General features: G+C 44.1%; 3 protein-coding genes and 1 non-coding gene across 5 annotated transcripts in view; 2 read left to right on the plus strand and 2 right to left on the minus strand.

Annotated features, from left to right (window-relative positions):
• LOC144119821 (uncharacterized) overlaps positions 1 to 3080 on the plus strand; it is a 33920-nt gene extending 30840 nt beyond the window's left edge. Inside the window, exons 19-23 of the mRNA XM_077652351.1 lie at positions 978 to 1092; positions 1703 to 1775; positions 2035 to 2094; positions 2172 to 2247; positions 2952 to 3080. Of these exons, the coding sequence (XP_077508477.1) occupies positions 978 to 1092; positions 1703 to 1775; positions 2035 to 2094; positions 2172 to 2247; positions 2952 to 3080 (453 nt within the window). The remainder of the gene's footprint in view (positions 1 to 977; positions 1093 to 1702; positions 1776 to 2034; positions 2095 to 2171; positions 2248 to 2951) is intronic.
• On the minus strand, positions 800 to 871 carry TRNAD-GUC (transfer RNA aspartic acid (anticodon GUC)). Its single transcript has one exon. It is a non-coding gene; the product is annotated as a tRNA-Asp (tRNA).
• Positions 2524 to 7321, minus strand: Plekhm1 (Pleckstrin homology and RUN domain containing M1). 2 transcript variants are annotated; one of them, XM_077654730.1, is made up of 2 exons: positions 5779 to 7321; positions 2524 to 5246 (listed from the first exon to the last, which is right to left on the minus strand). In XM_077654730.1, exons 1-2 carry the CDS (start codon positions 7087 to 7089, stop codon positions 4353 to 4355), a joined length of 2205 nt encoding a protein of 734 aa, XP_077510856.1. In that variant the 5' UTR covers positions 7090 to 7321; the 3' UTR covers positions 2524 to 4352. The 2 variants fall into 2 exon arrangements, with proteins under 2 accessions (XP_077510856.1, XP_077510854.1); XM_077654728.1 differs by having other exon boundaries at positions 5713 to 7321.
• Positions 7322 to 7774: 453 nt separating this feature from the next.
• LOC144121499 (lysophospholipase D GDPD1-like) lies at positions 7775 to 19893 on the plus strand. The gene is made up of 11 exons (XM_077654731.1): positions 7775 to 7859; positions 8100 to 8225; positions 8318 to 8360; positions 8435 to 8570; positions 10063 to 10108; positions 11579 to 11700; positions 13635 to 13724; positions 14754 to 14887; positions 15632 to 15697; positions 16182 to 16233; positions 18877 to 19893. The coding sequence occupies exons 1-11, from the start codon at positions 7775 to 7777 to the stop codon at positions 19006 to 19008; spliced, it is 1032 nt and encodes a 343-aa protein (XP_077510857.1). The 3' UTR covers positions 19009 to 19893.
• The last annotated feature ends 125 nt before the right edge of the window (positions 19894 to 20018 follow it).

Below are 20018 nucleotides of genomic sequence, written 5' to 3' on the forward strand. Positions count from 1 at the left end.
TATATATACAGTGTTGTGCGTTTTTATCGTGAGCACTTTTAAAAATTTCCCCGCCTCAACCGCTGGCTCATTTGCCGTGAAACTGCACACAGAGCTTACTTATTATGGTAACTTTTGTATTGTAGCAATTTTGACAACGGTACTTACTTAGTTGAGCCGTGCATGATGCGAAAACGTAATCGTCTACGTAGATATCGGCAAACTTGCTACGATACAAAAGTTACCATAATACGCAAGCTCTGTGTGCAGTTTCACCGCAAACGAGCCAGCGGTTGAGGCGGGGAAATTTTTGAAAGTGTCAGCGATAAAAACGCACAATACTGTATGTATTGTTCCAAGGTAATATCGCACCGGTGCGCCGATATAGCCGCGGCTTCCCTCCCGGATTCTAGGAATTGGATATAGTGCTTGTTCTCCGAATTCGAAAGACCTGAATGTTCTCATACCATTACATATCTGCTTCAGAGCTCTTCAAGAATTAGGGCTGGGAGGGGGCGGCCCTCCGATTTTAAGCCTGCCTTGCATTTATTTCAAAACAGAGAGCATACCTCATATCGCAGTGGTTTGAGCATCCGCCTTGTATGCGGGAAGTGCGGGGTTGTATCTGTCCCAGTGCGGCCGGGTAACCAATGGTTATCGCGAGCGCAAGTTTCCCCTTGCCTGCTGCTTAATCGGCTTCTGTAGGGTGAGCTTGGGAAACGGTCCTTCGGCCCTATCTTGAATAGAACATGGCATCTTGTTCCATCCGGTACTGAAGCTTATCAACGTTATTACCTGGGGAAAAAAAGAAAAAATTACGCTCCCCGTCGGGGAATCGAACCCCGGTCTCCCGCGTGACAGGCGGGGATACTGACCACTATACTAACGAGGACCACGGGTTTCAGAGGCGAAAAATATGTTTTGTAATCACGTTATGAAAAACAGCTTTTTCTAAAGTATTGTTTGAAAATTATATTGTCTCATGTTGCGTTTTGCAGGAATGTTCGGAGAACTGCCTCATGGAGCACTGGCTAGAAAACTGCCGCTGCAGCTCCAAGTTGTACGGCTTACGGCACGAAAGGCACAGAGACCTGTGCGACATTTTCGATCACGGTAAACATCACGCCATGGCGCGGGCTTTTCAATTGTACGTTGACGAAGTTTGTTGGCACTTTAGCTTCTCTGAACTCTAATCTTGCTTTTACCTACCAGCTATAAGATAATTTGACTAAATAAATGAACAGCAATGAAATTCGGTGAAGTAATTGCGGGTCCTGGCTTTTAGCCCTACTAGCGCTTATTTCGTCTGAGTGACTATGTGTACCGAATCCACAAGATTACACGACGCCAGCCACCCAGCAGTATCCTTTTAGTACACGTATCGCACATCGATGTGGGTTGAGTAGCGAAATCTTTGCAAAATCAGCCTCATACACGTTCCCTTTGCGAGTGTTAACGGCTCTCGAGATTTCCACCCCAAGATAGTTTGGCATTGACGCTTTGCTTTATTTACAGCGCCTGTATGCGTCACCAAGTACGAGCCAACTGCTCGTGCAAATGTTTGGTCTTGTGGTCAAGCATTAAGCATAGTTTGCTAAACAGCGCACACGCTGTGGTGGCTCCCAGACGTTAACGTTCCGAGAGGTCAACATGCAAACATTCACACAAAAATACAAACGGAATGCTCGAAACTAACATGCCGTTCGGTCGCCATCACTTGCAGTTCAGTGCACTCACCTGATGAAGGTTGGCCAGTGGCGACCCAAGTGCCTAGCAAGCTGTACCCAGCCCTGCCAGTAAGGAAATCTGTCTCTGCATGCCTAACTCAATTTAAGTGTCTCCTTTTACAACAAATATCCATAAGTAAAACAATTACTGCAAGCATTTATGTTGATGTCCTTGTATCACACAAGCTCTGCAAACAAATTATGACCTTCACAAGTAAAAATCAAGAGAACCGCCTGCACAGAGCCATCGTTTGAGATTTAAACATACACCATGACCAGCCCCCTAAATATATCTATCTCACACTTTGTAAATGCGTGTCATTTGCAGGGAGATCAGGTACAAGACATATTCTAACGTGGTGGGCAAGATAAAACCCAATGCCAGTAGGTAAGTACTAATACCATGTTCTTGCAACAAAACAGGTATGCTTTTTTAATCTGCAATGAAGCGCTGGTCCTACGCAGGCTGAACGCCGTTGAGTTGATAATTCAGATGGGCTCGGACAGACGAAGAACTGTGCGTGGCTACCCTAGGATGGAGGTAAGGTCGTACCTGGCACTGAAAAGAAAACTATGTTTTTTTTTTGTCACTGTTGCCAGCAACAACAGCTGAATAAAAGATAAATTCGGATGCAAACTGCACACCTTATTTCATTGGAGACAAGCACACAAATGCTGTGGAAAAAAAGTAGGGAGTTTGCCATATAACTTAATATAGTGCTAGGAAAGAAAACGCAAGCTGTTTCTGCAAAGCAGTTGCAGCATTGGGAAAAGTGACCCGGAATACATTTACATGCAACACAGACATACAGAACAGTTGCCTATGTCAGTAACATTTAATCAAACCAGCTGTGGCACATTATAAAAGCTGCTGTTACAAGAACACTCCTCATGTTTCATACTAAAAGTAACAGGCATTTAAACAGTGTTGTCCAAAACCTCTCGAGACAAGCCACTGCAACGCTTTCGTACAGAAAAAGATAAGTATAAAAGTCAACCTTCATAGCAGAGCAGGATCCTGTTAACATTCCTACTAAGTTCATTACACTGGAATAGTAAGAGCAGTCACATAATCTTACACAAAAGCAATGAAGTACACATGTTATAGCCATGAAGTTCCATCCAAATACGGGTGTACAAGGCAAACCTATCTAGACACAAAAAAACAGCAAAACAGAGCTACTTGTTAACTGTGTCAAGTCTTATCTGGGGTTCTTTTTTTTATCTCTTTTTACCTCTGACTAGATTCCAGGCCTCATTACCTATGTTGAAGGCCACATTGGCATGTGGCTTGGACTTTCAATACTGGCCATCTCTTCAGCTGTCGTCAAGTTTCACCACACCGTCCTGCAACATTTGTTTTCGACAAAGTGAATGGAAGTTGATAAGCACAGTCAGACAGCTTATATATAAAAATTCGTAGAAAATACTATTAAAGACACTATGCTTGCTTGCAGGGAGCATACAGAGTACGTGAAGCCAAAGAAGAAATAAAAATGAAGCCATGTGAGCGGAAAACAAATTAAAATTTGTGCTGTAACAAAGATACAAGCCTCGTGTTTCTTTTACATGCTCCTAACAGATATGGTACTTGTAGCCTGCTCCATCCTCTAAACTGCCCATACCTTTCTTTAAAAAGTTACTGGCCGCTAATGAATCTCAGTCATTCAGATAACCCATTCAATTTCTATGTACAATCAAGTACATTATCTACACATTTCAAGGCCTCAACATAGAGGAACAATGCCCAGTGAATGACGCACATGTTCCAAAGGCTGGAGCAGGTATGTGCGCATTTAGCGGTTGACAAGCCATCTGCCTTATCAACTCAGAACAGCCTACATGGCCTATAAACAAGCAGAACGCTCCAGAGAAAGCTATCACACCAGATAAGCCGCTACTGCCTGGTGGGCAAGCCTTATCCAGGGCAAGCCAACAGTGTACATGAGGTCCACAGATCTGTACCACATGACAGAGTGAAAACATATGATAAACAGTAGGATGAATGCACAAAGGCTGGTTACATGCTTCAGTGGAAAAGTTTAAGTGGAAATAAAGACTATAAAAAAAACTGTCTTGGAATAAAATTTCAAAGAGCATGTCAAAATCAAGCTGTGCAAAGCGAACATTGTCACTATAAAGGTTAAGCGCAAAGTAGATGTCAAACAACAAACTCAAGTTTCTGTGTATGGTGCAAAAATTATATTCAAAGAAGCATATTTTGTTGCATGTTTGTTCTGCATGTACTCTATACACTGCACAAAGGATTAAAATAATTGTTTAGCATCTCCTTAAATGTCAACATCATCAATTCATCACACATTGAGACCACAGGTACTCATTTCATGAAAATATATTATGAGATTTCACACTTATTGGACGCATGCATTCATGCATGTAGGCACCAGTGCACAATAAAAATTCATGTTAAAAATTTTTTAATGGCAATCGGAGAGTACCAATGATAGCTCAGCAGTATGGTCATGAAAGCTGCTGCCAAAATCAATGGCTTGCTCTCCTTGTCAAAACTGCCTAAAAAACATAGTGCTAAAAGCTCTGTGTAGCTGCAGCCTACGCTGACTATCACACGGCGTAAGCAGAAAATGTCCCGGCCATTTCTGTTCAAATGACTCCAGCAGGAGCACCTCAAGAGGCAGAGACACATTCGGCTGTCAGGTCGGTGCAAACCGCAGTCCCCTGCTCCTTCCGCTGGCGCCTTCGCTCACACTTTGGACAGACCCGGCCGCCGTCTTCGATGCAGGAACGATGGTACACTGCAAAACACGCGCTGCAATGAAAAGTCGCGTCTGTATCGAAGGCGTAGATGATGGCAGGGTCCCGACAGATTTCACAGATGAAGCCCTTGGCCGCACACAGGTTGCACCCTAGCACATGGCTGCGGGCGAACTTGATGGCTTTCTCCAGAGTTCTCTGCAAGGCACCCGACGGCACCTGGAGCAGGTCAAAGGTAGAGTACAGGTGAATATGCTCATAAAGGTGCTCTCTGGGCCAGATGAGCTTTCGCAGAGCGCTCGAGGCTGCCTCTGAGCAAGTTTGAAGGTAAGGCCGCAGGAATCCTAGCTGCGAGCGAAGCACCTGCGTCGCTGCCAACTCAGGGACAGCATCGTACAGCGAGGGATTCAGCACCCTCAAATCGAGGAGAGGCTCGTCCTCATATTTTTTCAGCAGGTTCTTTGCTTCGCGGCAGACGGGGTGCTTGCGGAAGTCCCAGTTGTGAATTATGCGTGCAGGTATCACGTGAGACTCATTGCCGCTGCAGTCTGGGCAGTAGGAGTAGCCGTCATAAGAGCACACTGAGCTTGCACCATAAATCATGCCAATGGGGCAGTGGCAGCCTCGACACGCGTAGGCTTGTTGGTCAAGGCCTTTTTCCTGCTGAATGAAACCCATCAGTGCTAGAAGCTCGCTTGTGCGAACATCAGGGGCCTTCTCGGTTGGAACAACCTCAAAGTCTGCCAGGTCATCTAAGGAGTCAGCACTTGAACGCTGGTCTTCAGACTTGGTACGGCTTGGTGCTGCCTGCACATCAAAAACAAATATTCCAAATGAAGCTACAGCTGGACATTAAATGTTAGGGTAAACAGTACACAGCTATGAAGGCAGTATGGGTGCGTCAAAAATCACTTCTACAAAACATGCCAACTTGGCAAGACGATTTAGTTGGAATGCTGATTAAATGGCTAATTATCCAAAGACTCCTTATTAAATGCCAAAGTGTCCTGAAGTTTACAGCAAGTGCAAACGGTTTATGTGAACTGGAACACGCAAGTCTTTTGTTTCCACTGTCACCGAAGTGTGCAAACAAATGCAATTAACCTCTTGGCCCAAAGCACCATTCCCAATACGCATCAAGCAACCCATTGTTGAGTAGCAGCCTCAAAGTGAGTTTGCATTTTGTTTGTACGAGTCCAACAGGCAGTATCTGATTGCCGCACTCCACTGCTGGAACAGGCGAGCATGAGTCGAGAAATAAGTGATCCCTGACCTGACTCTCCGAGCACGTCCTGATGGCCGACGTAATGAGGTCCCTCATCTCCGGTGTTCCACTCACTTGCTGCGTAATGTTCTGGGTGTAGCTCAGCACCAGAGAGTCGTAGCTCTGCTGCTCCAGCGAGTCGTCCGAGCCGTCCGACTTATCGGCGGCCGCAGCAGCGCCGACGTCCTCGTACTCGTCTTCGAAGGGCGACGACCAGCCCTGCGTCGGGTCCAGCACGTTTCCGAAGGACCTCCTCGGCTCGGGCGCAGGAAACTTGTCCAGCACGTCAAAGTCCGGCACCGACGCCGGCGACCCCGAGACGTCGGCCAACGCCGCGCTGCCTTCGTTCGCGTCCAGGTTCAGCGTCCGCAGCAGTTCGCGCACTTGGGCCGCGCTGATGCTGCTGCCAGCCGACGCCGCGACGCCTTGCTGATCCTTCGGGGACGACTTGATCTCGATTACTTTGGTCTGTTCCGGCGGCACGTCGGGGTTCGCCTCGGTCACCGAGGGCGACGCAGCGCAAGGCTCGCTAGGCAGCGACGCGGCGTTCGTCGTAACATCAACGCCGCTGTCACTGCCGCAGCCGACGCTGTGCGCCTGCCTAGACTCCGACGGCGGAGGCTCGCTCGCCTGGATGGCGACGGAAGACGACATTCGGCTCGAGCTGACCGACAACTTGCTGCGCATACGGCGGGACTGGCTCGCCGCCTCGTGCTGGAAGAAGTCCTCGACGTCCAAGGCAGGCATGACGGGCTCCATCCTCTCGGCCGACTTAAGCAGGCCGGCCAACTGCAACGGCATGGCGTTCCAGCAGTTGAGAACGCTGCAGTTGACGGGAAGCCTGAAGGAGAAGCCCGAGAGGCCCTCGAGGAACTGCTTCACGATGTCCGGCTGTTCGCGGTCGGCCATGTACGCAGTCTGGCGGTAGTAACAGCGCAGCGTCTTGCGGTCCTGGAGCATGGCCTCGACGTAGCTGACCAGCAGAGATTCGTTGAGGGCGAGCCGCAGCCAAGCCCTGCAGCGACCGATGTCCGTGCTGATCTGGTTGAGGGCGCCGATTTGGGCTAAGACATCCTTGTGCGAGTAAACCATTGCCACCGGCCAGAAGTCCGGCGTCGGAGACCTGTCGGAACCGCTGTTGCTGAACACGCTCGACATTTTCTTGACGATGTTGTCCTTCAGACCATGGATGAAGATGGCCTCCAGACAGAAGCATACCCGGGAGACCGCTTCGCCGCCCGTGACAACGGGCTCCGCGTTGACGAGTTCCTGCTGCAAGTCGCGCACGCAGCTAGCGAGTTGTTTTGTTAGCGTGCGTTTGATGACTATGTCCCGCGCCGCTTCCTCGATGGTCGGGGACGTCGCCTTTTTCCACAGCGGAACCATTTTGACAGTGAGCACGTCGAGTATAGTTAAACGCGAATACTAATGCGACGGCCCTTCCGCATTTCGCTTAACTGTCCGGCGACAACAACGTAGCCCGCAAGTAACGTAAGCGTGGTCTATTTACACTGCGCCCATCTGATTATCGGCAGTTATCGGCCGACCATCTCCCAAACTTTTTTTTCGCGCTCGCTGCGCCCTCTCATAACATTGCCACTGGCTGATCTTCGAAATCCAGTTAAATGCACAGAAATATTTGTTTGTGCAGTTTTAGGCAATAAGAGTCTTTATATTCTCAAAGGCTTTAAGAATTGCTTATTAATATTAATGCGCAGCGTGGGCAGCGCGTCAACGCGGCACACGTCAAGCCGTGTGGTGAAGCCAAAATAAAGCCGCAGGATGCGAAGCGTGAAGCCAGATTCGCATCGTCCGTTCGACGTCTTGTTTATTACGCTCCGCGTATTCCCATTCGCTGCACAGAAATTGCGTGTGCTGCTGGCTGCTTTCTCCCTCACCTACCATCCATGCGGCGGCGACGCATGAATTGCGTTACGCTGCAGAAATCCCCGTGAAAGCATTTCGCCCATCGGGCCTGGCAGAAAACGCCGTGCGCACCCGGGACGCCGATGACTGGACTGTCAAACCAGCTGATTCAGCTAGCCGACGTAAACACATCCCCCGCCTGGTGATGTCTTCGTACCTGCCTAATTTTTTCGACGCTGCTGCTGGGCTGCTGCCACTGAACAAGTCCAGGTACTCTGCAAACATGCCTGGTATGTAATCTCTCGTAATTCATTCCCTCATATTGCTCCAGTGACGCTCGTTGTGCGATATACAGATATTAGATAATCGCGCGGTAGATAACCGTTGCATTCGTGCAACATTTTTAATAGCAGTGCGAGTCCACTGTGGGGGGGATCGTCTGAAATTTGGAAAGCAGAATAATCGCCCACGCACGATCGAAATAACCGGAACGATTATGTGCGAGTTCTTTGTGGCATCTTTCTCCGCAGATATGTTAGCAGTGACGCTCCTGGGCGGCTACATAGTAACGTCGGTGATACTGTTCAAATACCCGCACCTTTTGCATCGAAGAAAGCAGCTGAAATTTCCCTGTCGACATATCAGTCATCGCGGCGGTGAGTTCGCTTTCGTTGTGATCCGGCTCCGTGGTATAGTTTAATGTTTATTGTAGTGATGTTACCTTTAACGGGATCCCTTCTTTGTCTAGGATCGGCGGAAAATTTGGAGAACACAATCTCAGCGTTCAAGCAGTGAGTATAGCTCGAATGCGAGTTCCCCGTTAATCTGTCAGCTAGGCGTATTTTAATTTGGATTCTCTCGGCAGTGCCCTGAAGGTTGGCACAGAGCTCATCGAGCTGGACGTGCAACTGACAAAGGATGGTAAAGTGGTCGTCTGCCACGACTCGGGTCTGCTGCGGTGCGCTGGCGTGGACAAAAGCATATCCGAGCTGAACTATGACGTGAGCAACCTGTTCGATTTGATCGCTGAAGCACGATTTCCCACTGTCGTTGTGGAAAAGGCGTTGTTTCGGAGATCTTGGCTTGCTAGTTTCTTATTGTGGAGTCAGCTGTTCTTTACTCGGACCTGAAGGGAACGAAACATTAGTTGAAATATGATTTTTAATACACTTGATGTTAATAACATCAAATTAAGTGCCAGTTTGAGTAAACAAGCAGTTCGAATTAAGCGAGTGCAATTTAATGAGATTCAACTGTACTGGTTGCTGCCAAGTTTGAAAAGTTCCAGAATAATATGCGTGGTTGATTATGAAGGCTATAGTGCATCCTTATGACTGACAATAAAAATTAGTACATAGCTGTGACATGACCTAATTTTAGATGCTTGACGCAGTATATTCTCTAGCATACCCGTTTTTGTTATGGCTGTAGTACCGACCCCAAAAAACAGTAAGCTCATGGCAAATGAATCTGCCACGTGTTTAAGCAGAGAATACATAATACAAAAAATGTAAGTTCGTTTTCTATAGTAATTCATTCTTATTAACTACTCTAGGTGAGCACTGTAATTTTAGAAGCTCATGTATTTGTTGTTGTGTCTGAAGTTGCACAGGGCTGAGGCAAGAATGAGCAGCATTTATTTGGCGCTGCAGGGGTGACGCCGGAGAGGTGCACAAATGCGTACATGTTGCTGATGTGGGTTATGCTCACCACAGCAGTGTCATTCATTTTACTTTTTGCTTGCAAGGGTTGGCGCATATGCCTGTCTAATTAGGTGGCCTAGTATGAAAAGTTCTACCTGTTCATTTCGGAAATAATGAAATATGTAATCAACTGAGCTGTTTCATTTTTATTTTACAGGCTGCTAACTCTGTGCAAATATTGTCAGAGGTGCGGTTACCTCTTTGCGACATGTCATCTGTGACTGCATTTGGTGTTTAAAATTTTTCTTGAAATGTCTAGTGCTGTTTTAATGAGGTCAGTGATGCTGGCTACATTTTAAATCGTAGGTGGACAGAATAGCAGAGCCATTTCACGTCTAGAAAAAATAATCGTTCTTCAAAAAATTAAGATAATCGTTGCAAATTTCTTTGGATGCCTAGGTAGCGCAGCTTGATGCTGTCACTTCTTTCTTCTCTGACGAGTGCACCGTGCGTGAATTCTTGGTTTTTGTGCTGTTCGTGTTGCTTTTGTGAAGCAGGGAGTTCTAGATATACGCACAAATTTTCAGATTTTTCTCTATATAACATAATGCGTGTCTGAAAGTGCTATAGTTTGTTTCACCATACCTGTAATTAATTCGAGCTCTTAGCTATGCCATGTCAGGTGAAATTAAATGCCTTTTGCATTGTGCTGCCTTTTTTTTTCTGTTTTTACACTCGCACCTTGCAAAGTAGCAGTCGTCCCTATGTTGTGTTACTTTCTCACTTTTAACAGCCAGCATAAAAGTGACTGATGTTTCAAAAGAGCACTTCTACTCTGCGTTCTTTCCAGGAGTTGCCACTTTTGAAGCCAAGCTTACATGTCGATTTCTGCAATGGTATGTTTTTTGTGTTTGTGCTGTATAGTGTGATACATGATACATATGGTATTACTTCTACATGTATTACTGATAATATGCTGTTTGTTAACTTGTAATTTTTTTTCTTGAAGTGGTGAAAAAAAAAAGGAAGTACTTTGGGTTATTGTACTGGTGTTATTGCCACAGGTAAAAAAACAAATCATGCATAAATGTACTAGAGTACCCAAAGTGCACGGAAAAGATGAAAAATGTGTTGAAAACAGGATGTGCTGCAGAACATCCTGTCGGTATGTCAGGTTCAGATGCTATTGGCCTACTTTTCATGCTTATCTCTAAGGCACTCTAGTTAGTAAATAGCATGCTGCTAGAATAGTGTGTGGCCACCTTGATACAAAATTGCTCAGAGAAATTCTTAAATAAGTACTTTGCTAGTATAATATAATGATTCCCTTCTGATTCGAATTCATTATTCTTTTCTTTCTTTTGTTCTTTGTGATCAACCTAATTGGAGCCACGCTAGCTCCTACCACTGAAAAGGCTTGAACCTATGCCAAAGACAGAATCTGGGGCAAGGAGTCACTTTAGCAGTCACAAATAGCGGAAAATAAATAAATAAATAAAATGGAGATGGAATTGTATTTTCACTTGTGTAACAAGTTTTGATGTACTACAAAAATTTGATTTGATTTGTTCTATTATACTGTCCCAGGCATAATTTTCTTATGGGCAGTTTTTTTTCTTGCCTAGTTGTTAACTTGAGCAGGTAGTGTACTGTAGGACTGACTTTTGCAGTAAGACTCTTGAATGAGTTAGTAAAAGCAAGTGAGGAGATGTTAGCACATCAAAGCTGTACTGTGAGCCACATGCTGTGGTACCAGTGTGAAAATGGACCATTGGTCTAACTCAGGGGTTCTCAAACTTGGTTCTGCAAAACCCTTGGGTTCCTTGCAGTACCTTTAGAGTTCCTCGCGGCCTAAATCCATGCATGCTTCAACTCCCAACTTTTCTTTAACCACTCTTCATTTTTAGTCTGATTATACTGTAATTGCTTATATCAGACTTGTTTCACCACGCAGCCATTCATGATTAATTAAATTTGGGTATTTCTGAAGTGGCTTTTCATTCCCATGCTCTTTATTTTTTTTGCATGCATTTCAGGCAAAATGGAATCGCAGCCAAGATGCTGTGGTTCCCCAGCACCTTTTGAAAGCTGTTAGACTAACCAGTGTGAAATTTTCACAAAACTTGGGATTTGCTTCAGTATCCACATACAGTATTGTTGCTGCATAACTACAGTTGAGGATTTAAATCTTGGGGTGGATGTGCCCTGATGGAATCGATTGGTAAAAGATAATCTCGCTGATCCTTCGTTATCTGCGCACAGAATGGAAAAAGACAATTGTTGCTCAAAAGAGTGGTCATAGCCCAGATTGTAGAGTGTAACGCTGCGATTGTAGAGTGTAACACTGCGATTGTTTTCCGTTTCAGGTGCACCGGGTCCAGTGTGTGAGGATCGCAAGATTCCGCTGCTCAGCGACATTTTCACCCTCTTCCCAAGTGTGCCTGTCAACATTGATATCAAAACCAACAATGATAAGCTTGTCCAGAAGGTGAGCAGCTTTGCTACAGCACTTGACAGCTCTGGGCACCTGAAACAGAACATGGCTCCAGCAAGACTTTAGTTCGAGCTAGTTGGTGCAGAGACATAACTAAAGGAATACAATGGCACAAGAACGGCGTCCTGTCTATTGCGTGTTCTTATCCTTGTTTTCTTGTGCTGTTGTATTCCCTTAGATATGCACATGGTTATTGCTGTAAATTATGCCATAGAACCTTATTGTTATGCTGATAAGAAAAGCAAACCAGGAAGAGCAAAAAAGATCATTATATGGGAAAACGTATAATTCAAGGCCACCAAAGTTTTCACAAATGTGGCTCAGGAAGATAGTGCAGAGAGATGTGTGTGTTAGCTTCTAAAAATGTCATTTGGCATTCGTTGGTGCAAGGTCTGAAGAGCACATTTTATTGTATTTGAAGATGTTTTGCCACGTTTACATTGCTCACAGTGCAGAAGAAACATTCCAGTGCATCTCGTCTGGTGGCAACAATATTGGAAATAACCAGTACCACTTCATTGTTATCATTTGTGATTTTTTTTTTTGGGGGGGGGGGGGGGGGGGGATGCTTTACCCTCTTGCAACCATGCACTGCAGAGAAGCTGCTGTGCTCATAGCCTTCATATTGCATTCTCTCAGGCCATGCCAGTTAATGTGTTAGCACCTTCTCTTTTTGGCGCTGAAATTGCCATTGAGGCGAGAATTTGGCAAAGTTGTGAGCAAATCTGCTAGAAAACCGTGTTAGTCACGAAATTCGAACCGAGAGAAATACAGTGGAACTCTGTGGGACAGTTTTATTGCTCACAGTGTTGAGCATATGAACGAACCAGGAAATCGTGTGAGCAGGGGGCTTGTCAACAAGGTTTACGGTGCACAACTTATAAGTGAGATCAACTGCAGGGAAAAATGGTTGATGCAGGAAAATGTGATGCTATAGTTGTGTTCACATAGAGATTCGTGTGACTATTCTAGGAGTTTTTTTTTTTCTATTTCTACTTATTTGCTAGGACTCGAGTGCAGTTGTTTCAGTTAACCTCAGGAAGAAGTTACTTTTTCTTCTCATCGCAGTAGTAACAGGTGCACTGAAGGTTTACATTTGGAGCAAATTACTGTGCACTGAGTTTCACACACCTAAGGGGAGACCCTGCTCCTTAAAAAAAAAAGTTTTTGTTGCAGGGGGAGCATGTATTTTTGCTTGCAGATTCTAAATATGTCATTAAATTTCACGTAATACAAGTTGTTATGCACTTATGCAATATGTTATGCAAGTTTTTGGAGATGGCGTTCTGGCATTTAAGAAATATTGCTGCAAGGAACTTGCGTAAATACATGGCATTACTTTTTCAGGACGTCAAGAAATGCAGTAATGGTAAAATTATCACCCTGCCTATTATAGCATTTGAGTTATAGGGTTTCATTTTACGTTGCCAGTCTAGAAACAGGGATACAAACTTTTCTTCCCATTTCTGATGTGGCCACTTCAAAACTTCATAACTCAATTTCTATGATAGGCAGGATGATAATTTCACCATTACTGCATTCTGCGATGTCAAGACAAACCAGTGGCATGCATTTCAGCAAGCTTTTGCAGCAAAACTTCTTGAATGCTATTGCATAAGTGCATAAGGACTTGCTTTACATGAAATAAGCACACAAAAGTACATGCTGCCTGAATATTGCATAATTGTCACTTTATTAATCAATTTTTTTTTTTTTTGAAGAGTAGGGTTTCCCCCCCTCCCCCTTCCTCTAAGGTTTGCATTGAAAGCCAAAATTCCTAAACAGGTGTCCCAAGCTAGTCAGGTGTCACTACTAACAATTCAAGTTGGTAAGATGCTAGTGATCTCTGTAACAATGTATGTCCAATTTACAGTGTTTACTAGGCAGAAATGGTTGCCCAATTTCATAACCTCGCTACCTTTCTTCAGGTGCATGAGCTCATCAAAGAGTACAACAGAGAGGACATCACAGTGTGGGGAAGCTTCCATCACAGCGTTGCTACAAAGTGTTACAAGCTGGTGAGTTGCTACACGTTTTGAGCGCATATTGCCATCAAGAATGTCGTTTTTAACATTTTTGTCTCTGACACATGCCAAAATGTGTGCATTGCCCATGCAACTGTGTTCAAATTTCAGCAAGGAGTCATGTAATGTGGTGGTTTAAATTTGCAGTTAAGACGATTTAAAGTGATTTGCGAGGGCTTGGGAGAAGCTTTGCCCACAGGCAGTATAGGATCTCAGCACCCCCTCATGCTCAAACTGCACGCTCTAAAATGCTCACTGAAGTGCTCGGGCCGACCTCCTGTTGCAGCACTAAACTCTTTGCCACTGGAGCTTAATGTTTAGCATATTTTCATTAGAGATTAAACTGTACACTCCAGAGTGAGATGTTGGCCAGATGCCTTCCTGTTCGCTAAACATTGTCTGTTTTTGAGCTCATCCTTTGGCTAGTTAGAAGCATGCATACATACATCCAGAAACGCAGTGTCTTGGTACATACAGAATGTGCTGATAGTAAGGATGTGTGCATCGTTCAGTATTATAAAATGCACACTACAAGTCAGGTGCATTTAGAATGTTTGTGCAGCTGTCCTTAGATGAAGATATGATGCACATAGAATGTGCTGGCTTAGGGAATATACACCTCCTATGCATATTCCTGTGAAAGTCTAATGCGCAGTTAATATGTTGCCACAGTGCATTGTAACATTTGTGCAAACTGCCAATCATGTTCTGCAGGTATCATGTTCTGCATTTGTATACAAATTTAGTGCTTATTTCTTTTTTCCCTAAGTCTTTAGCCATTCCAGGAGCATTACCTTTTAGGAAAATGTACTACATGTTAAGTTGTTTTATGCTGAAAAAAAAAGAAACTTTCTGGTTGTTTCATTTGGGGCCTGCTGTGCAGAAATGTCCTAATGTTGTTGGAATCAGTGACAAAAGGTGGTCACTCTATCTTGTGCAAACACCTTCAAAGTTCCAATCATTTACCTGTATAGACAAAATTGTGAACACATTTTGTGCTGCACATTGCCTTGTGCATTTCAGAACCCACGAGTGCCGCTCTACTTTTCGGCACGGTGCGTGGTCTACCTCCTCCTGCTGACTTACAGTGGGCTGCTGCCATTCGTACCGCTGAAGCAATCTTGCCTGGAGATTCTGCTGCCTTCAGTAGCCAAAAGGCAAGCTTCCTTTGATTTTATTGTTATTTTCTTCTTTTTTTTCAACTGAAACAGCGGCAAAAGTACAGTTCAGAGAGTTGGTCTGATTGTACGGTGTCTCCGCAGTGCATGCAAGCGAAGCCTTCCATGCAACGCAAGAGACGGACAGTAGCTTTGTGTCTTGCGTCTTAACGTCCACATGTGTTTTGTCCCGGTGTACTGCGGAAATACCATGAGTGGTCGAAATCGTTGTTCTTGAAAAAGATGCAAAGGAAGACAGTGGTCTCTGAAACGAAGGAAACTGTAGGAGATCCTTAATTCCTTTGTTTTGTTAGCATGATGCCAGAGAGAGACTAAGTAACTGAGCAATCCTTTTAGGTGGCGTAATTCTGCAGAAAGTAGAAAGATGGCCATACGCACCACCAGTTGGAGCTGACCCAACAACCTCTGCATATTTTGTGTGGTGCTATTTTGAATGAGCACGTTTTATTGCAGGCACCTGTGGTGCTCAGACTGGCTCAGAACACTTGTTCACATTCTCTCGATGCTGAGCTGGATGGTTGGTTCCAAATACTTATGAAGCCGAAAGTTGTGGGAGAAGAAAAGCATAAGACCTTTGCGAAGACTGGCGTCAACTTATTTTTGTTGATTTTTCGCTCAACATTATGGCTGTAATCAAGACCTAATTTTTTCATTTGGGAAGAATGATTAACTATATGTGTAACATGTAATTGGTAATTGATCTTTTTATTTGGCTCACTGCAGGAATCCCACAATGGTGCAGCAGTTGAAACATCCCAGGTCTCTGTTCCTCTTCAGGCTGCTTGACTGGTGTGTATCATTTGTCAAGCCTAGCTAGCAGTTTAACATTTATGAAAGAAAGCAGTTATAAAAGATAAAGTTCCACTTAGTTTTTGTGTGCGTGCATGCGCGTTCTCTTCTGTGGAGAAGGCACACTCTGTATTAAAACCACAAGTCCAGGTGTGCGTCCTTAAGGATTCCAAGAGAAGGCAAGCGTAGCAGGAGGCAGCATAATGTTAGGTGGGTGGATGAGATTAAGAGTTTGCGGGTATACGGTGGCCGCAGCTATGGTGGGAGTCGAAATTAGGGATGCCGGTTATATGCAGGGATGGATTATACGCACACAAGTACAGTGCACTGTGTGTCCCATAACGGTTGAGTTATTACTATTAATATGGTGATAGTAAATGCTAAATGGTGCTCATTCATGTGAAGGCTGTTATCATTCTGATTCAAGCTTCACTGTCTCCATTTCTTTTCCTTAATCAATAGGCTTTCTCTCTTTTTCCAACAGGTTTGTTGTGAGGAAGTTTGTGATAGACCACCTCCGAAAACGAGGCATTCCGGTGAGTTTGTGTTGTCTGTTGTAGACGGCTGCCCATCTTCTGCATAATTTGCGAGATACTTGAATTGGCATCCATAGTCTTGCCTGTTGCCCATAGTAGAGTGTAGTGCTGTAGTGATTGACACTAGTGCTGTTTGGCTTGCTTTAATTACCTGCAGAAATTTGAACAGGCGTTTAATTTTTTTCGTGGTGTACAACAGCTTTTCACAGAAGCATCATCATCATCATCATTTATTAACCCTTAAGGGTCCCGTCAGGGACATTACATAAGGGGGGGGGTGGTACAGGGGTGTTCAGCCGTCATACATGAATATAAATAGAATGAATATAAATATAGAAGGAATATAAAAATACAGAAAAATATAGAAAATATAGAACAGAAAAAAAAGTAGAACAAGACGAAAAAAGACAGAAGTAACAAATTCAAATAATCACGTCATGACAGAGTGTAGCAGAAATATAATATAAACAAAAACAAATTGCAACTTTGGAAGTAGCACAGGATGGTCAGTTAGCAGGGCTTGGAAGCTGGCATAGGGTGCAGGAAAAAATTATTTGTCGTTGAGATGGTCGATTAGGAGCTGTCTGAATCTGGAAGGATTAGTCTCAATGACAATGTGTTCAGGGAGGTTATTCCAGCTTTCTATAGCACTGGGAAGGAAAGATTTATTGAAATAATTGGTGGAGCCGTGCAAACGCTGTATGCTTAAGGAGTTAAACGACGAGATGATCGTACCGGAGCTCGTAGAAGGTTTTCTCGAAATGCTGGAAAGTTAAAGTACAGTTTGTGAAAAAAAACAAAGAATTGAAGTTTTCCTGCGAAAGGCTAATGACTTGATGCCGAGGGATGATTTCAACGCTGTGATGCTGAGCTGAGATTTATACTGTGAGGTGATGAAGCGTGCTGCCCGATTCTGGATGGCTTCGAGTGAATCTATCAAGTAGGCTTGGTGAGGATTCCATATTGTTGAGGCGTATTCTAGTTTAGTTCGAATGTACGTTTCATATGCTAGTTGTCTGGTGGCTGCTGTGGACATGGAAAGTGATCGCCTGATGAATCCGAGTGATCTGGAGGCACTAGCACATAGTTTCGTGATGTGATTAGCCCAGGTTAGGTTGGTTGTTATCTCGATGCCGAGGTACCGGTATGAATTAGTTTGAGACAGCGCTATGGAGTTCAGGGAGTACGAAAAATGAAGAATCGAACGTTTACGTGAGATGTGCATGAACTTACATTTAGAAACGTTGAGCTGCATTAGCCAGTCGGAACACCACTCTGAATTCGGCTTAGGTCATCCTGTAATAATTCCTGATCACTGCTATTGTTGATGCGGCGATAAATGACGCAGTCATCCGCAAAGAGACGGACAGATGATAAAATACCAGATGGCAAATCGTTGATGAAGATTAAAAAAAGTAATGGAGCAAGAACCGATCCTTGGGGAACCCCGGAGATTACTCTAGTAGTTTGAGATGCATGACTGGCGATGACGGTGAATTGCAAGCGGTTGGTTAAGAAACAGTGGATCCAGGATAAGACAAGCGGGTCAAGTGACAGAGCTGAGAGTTTGGAAAAGAGACGCTGGTGAGGGACGCGATCGAATGCCTTGGCGAAATCTAAATAATTATATCGGTTTGGAAGGCGGAGTCTAGATTTAGGTGAAGATCAGTTGTAAGTTCGAACAGCTGAGTTTCGCACGAAAAACCTGCCCTGAAACATGCTGATTGGGAAAGAAGAAACGGTTGTAGTCAAGGTGAGATGCGATGTGCGAGTATATTATATGTTCGAAAAGTTTACAAGAGATACATGTCAGTGAAATTGGTCGATAATTTGAGGGTCGGAGCGATCTGCAGCTTTGAAAATTGGGACAACTTTGCTTAATTTCCAGTCGTCTGGAATCTGACTAGTGTTAAGAGACTGGGCAAAAATGAGTTGTAAGATTTGGCTCGTGAAATATTTAGTTGCTTTAAAAATCTTAGCAGGGAGGTTGTCTGGTCCAGGGGGAGTGGATATCTTTAGATTATCTATGAGTTTTAAAATTCCCTCTGCTGTGATGGTAACAGGTGGCATAGGTGCATAGTTTAGACTTGGCACGGAAACAATGCTTGCTGTTGGCTCCTGGGTAAATACGGACGTGAAATAGGAATTCATGACGTCGGAGCGCTCGGAAATTGGGACATCGGAGCCGTCTCGTGCCTTCAGGGAAATATTGTGCGAACTGTTTTTATTGGGCGTGAGCAAGTTCCAAACACGTGGACAAATGCTAATGTCGAAGTTGATGTGTGTGTTGGCATTGTAGGTTTGAATAATTGCATTTTCTGCAGATTGGTACCTGTAGTTTTCTTGTTTCTGAATTCAAGTATTTGGCTAATCTACAAAACATACCAGTGCATTGAAGGAGTCTGTGGAGTGCAGTTTTTTAGATAAGTGTACTAATTATCCCTCATGTAATTATTATGGTAGGGCCTTCACAAATTCACAAGCTTGAAATGATTCTGAGGTTGCTTTCATGTTATTTCGCTGAAGAGATGCGTTTCTGAGGGTGTGACCAAATGTTACCAGCTTACTTGGTTTTCCGTGATTTGCTAACAAGCTGCTGCTGTACAGCTGTGATGAATATAGATGACTACGTTTATTTTGCAGACTTACCTGTGGGTGCTTAATGAAAAAGAAGACTTTGAGCGAGCATTTGCCATGGGAGCTGCTGGCGTGATGACGGATCGCCCCACATTGTTGAAGGAGTTTCTCGAAGAAAACCCGTCAGTTGGGAGATGAGGAAAAGAAAATATCTTGCAAGATTCTCACCGTGACAAAGAAAACATTTTGCTGCCATTTTGAAGCTTTCAAGCCTAAAACGAAAATGGAAGTATTTATGCACAAAACTTCGGAGCTAGCCAATTTTGGGTACATAAACTTTTTCACATGAAAAGCACACATCACTGCTGCAGGTGCATCGGCCTCGCTGGGGCAGTGTTTTAGTCAATTCTTTCCCTCTGTCTAGGTGTTTGGACCCTTTTTTCCTTATTATTTATTGAGGCACTCCACCCAACACCTTTCCTTATTAGTTTTTACATATTATAGTGAAATGCAGCTTCACTTTTAAACAGTTTACAACAGTCATGCAGTTGATTGGTGATGCTATTTATTTGCGAGTGCGAGAATGGCGCTATTTATACAGTGTGTATGTGAGGTAACATGGGTGTTCATATTGGTCCTCTTGTTAGCCATGCCAATGTGGAGTTGCCCTTTTAATTGCTCTGTCACATAACTGAGCTTGGTGTTGTTACATGTGGCAAATGCTAGTCTGATAACATGCACGAACACAAGTCAGGGCCGCGGCAGATACTTTAATACACAACGCTTCGTATCACATTTACACGCCAAGTCTTGTGCGAGGAAGAACACATTTACAACATAGAATCCACAAAGCCAAAGAGGAATTTACACATAACATATATGTATATATATATATATATACAAAGCTGGAAGAATGACCTAAGAGTGCGCACACCACAGAGTATTTGAACAAATTCATTTTTTTATTTAAAGAAGGCTGGGCCTCATCCTGTTTGTTGTATAAATATATATATATATATATATGCAAGAACAAAGAATGAGTATGAAGAGATTTCTGAAATAAAAATAAACAAATGTTGCTTAATGGCCTCTTGTGTTTCATTCTTAACAACGTGCAAGGCTCGCTGCCGTGAGACACCATGAATGGAGCACACGTTTGTTTGCGTAATAGAAGGAATAGCTTTGCCCCCGCTATTACGGAGATCTTC

The sequence above is a fragment of the Amblyomma americanum genome, chromosome 2 (genome assembly GCF_052857255.1).
Source record: "Amblyomma americanum isolate KBUSLIRL-KWMA chromosome 2, ASM5285725v1, whole genome shotgun sequence".
NCBI lineage: Eukaryota > Metazoa > Arthropoda > Arachnida > Ixodida > Ixodidae > Amblyomma > Amblyomma americanum.

Excerpts from the sequence above, each read along its gene's own strand:
- Plekhm1 (XM_077654728.1), bottom strand. The coding sequence starts at position 7,089 with ATGGTTCCGCTGTGGAAAAAGGCGACGTCCCCGACCATCGAGGAAGCG. Across the intron at positions 5,247-5,712 it reads GGACGTGCTCGGAGAGTCAG|GCAGCACCAAGCCGTACCAA; the intron begins GTCAGGGATCAC and ends TTTGATGTGCAG.
- LOC144121499 (XM_077654731.1), top strand. The coding sequence starts at position 7,775 with ATGTCTTCGTACCTGCCTAATTTTTTCGACGCTGCTGCTGGGCTGCTG. Across the intron at positions 11,701-13,634 it reads ATGATAAGCTTGTCCAGAAG|GTGCATGAGCTCATCAAAGA; the intron begins GTGAGCAGCTTT and ends ACCTTTCTTCAG. Across the intron at positions 13,725-14,753 it reads CTACAAAGTGTTACAAGCTG|AACCCACGAGTGCCGCTCTA; the intron begins GTGAGTTGCTAC and ends TGTGCATTTCAG.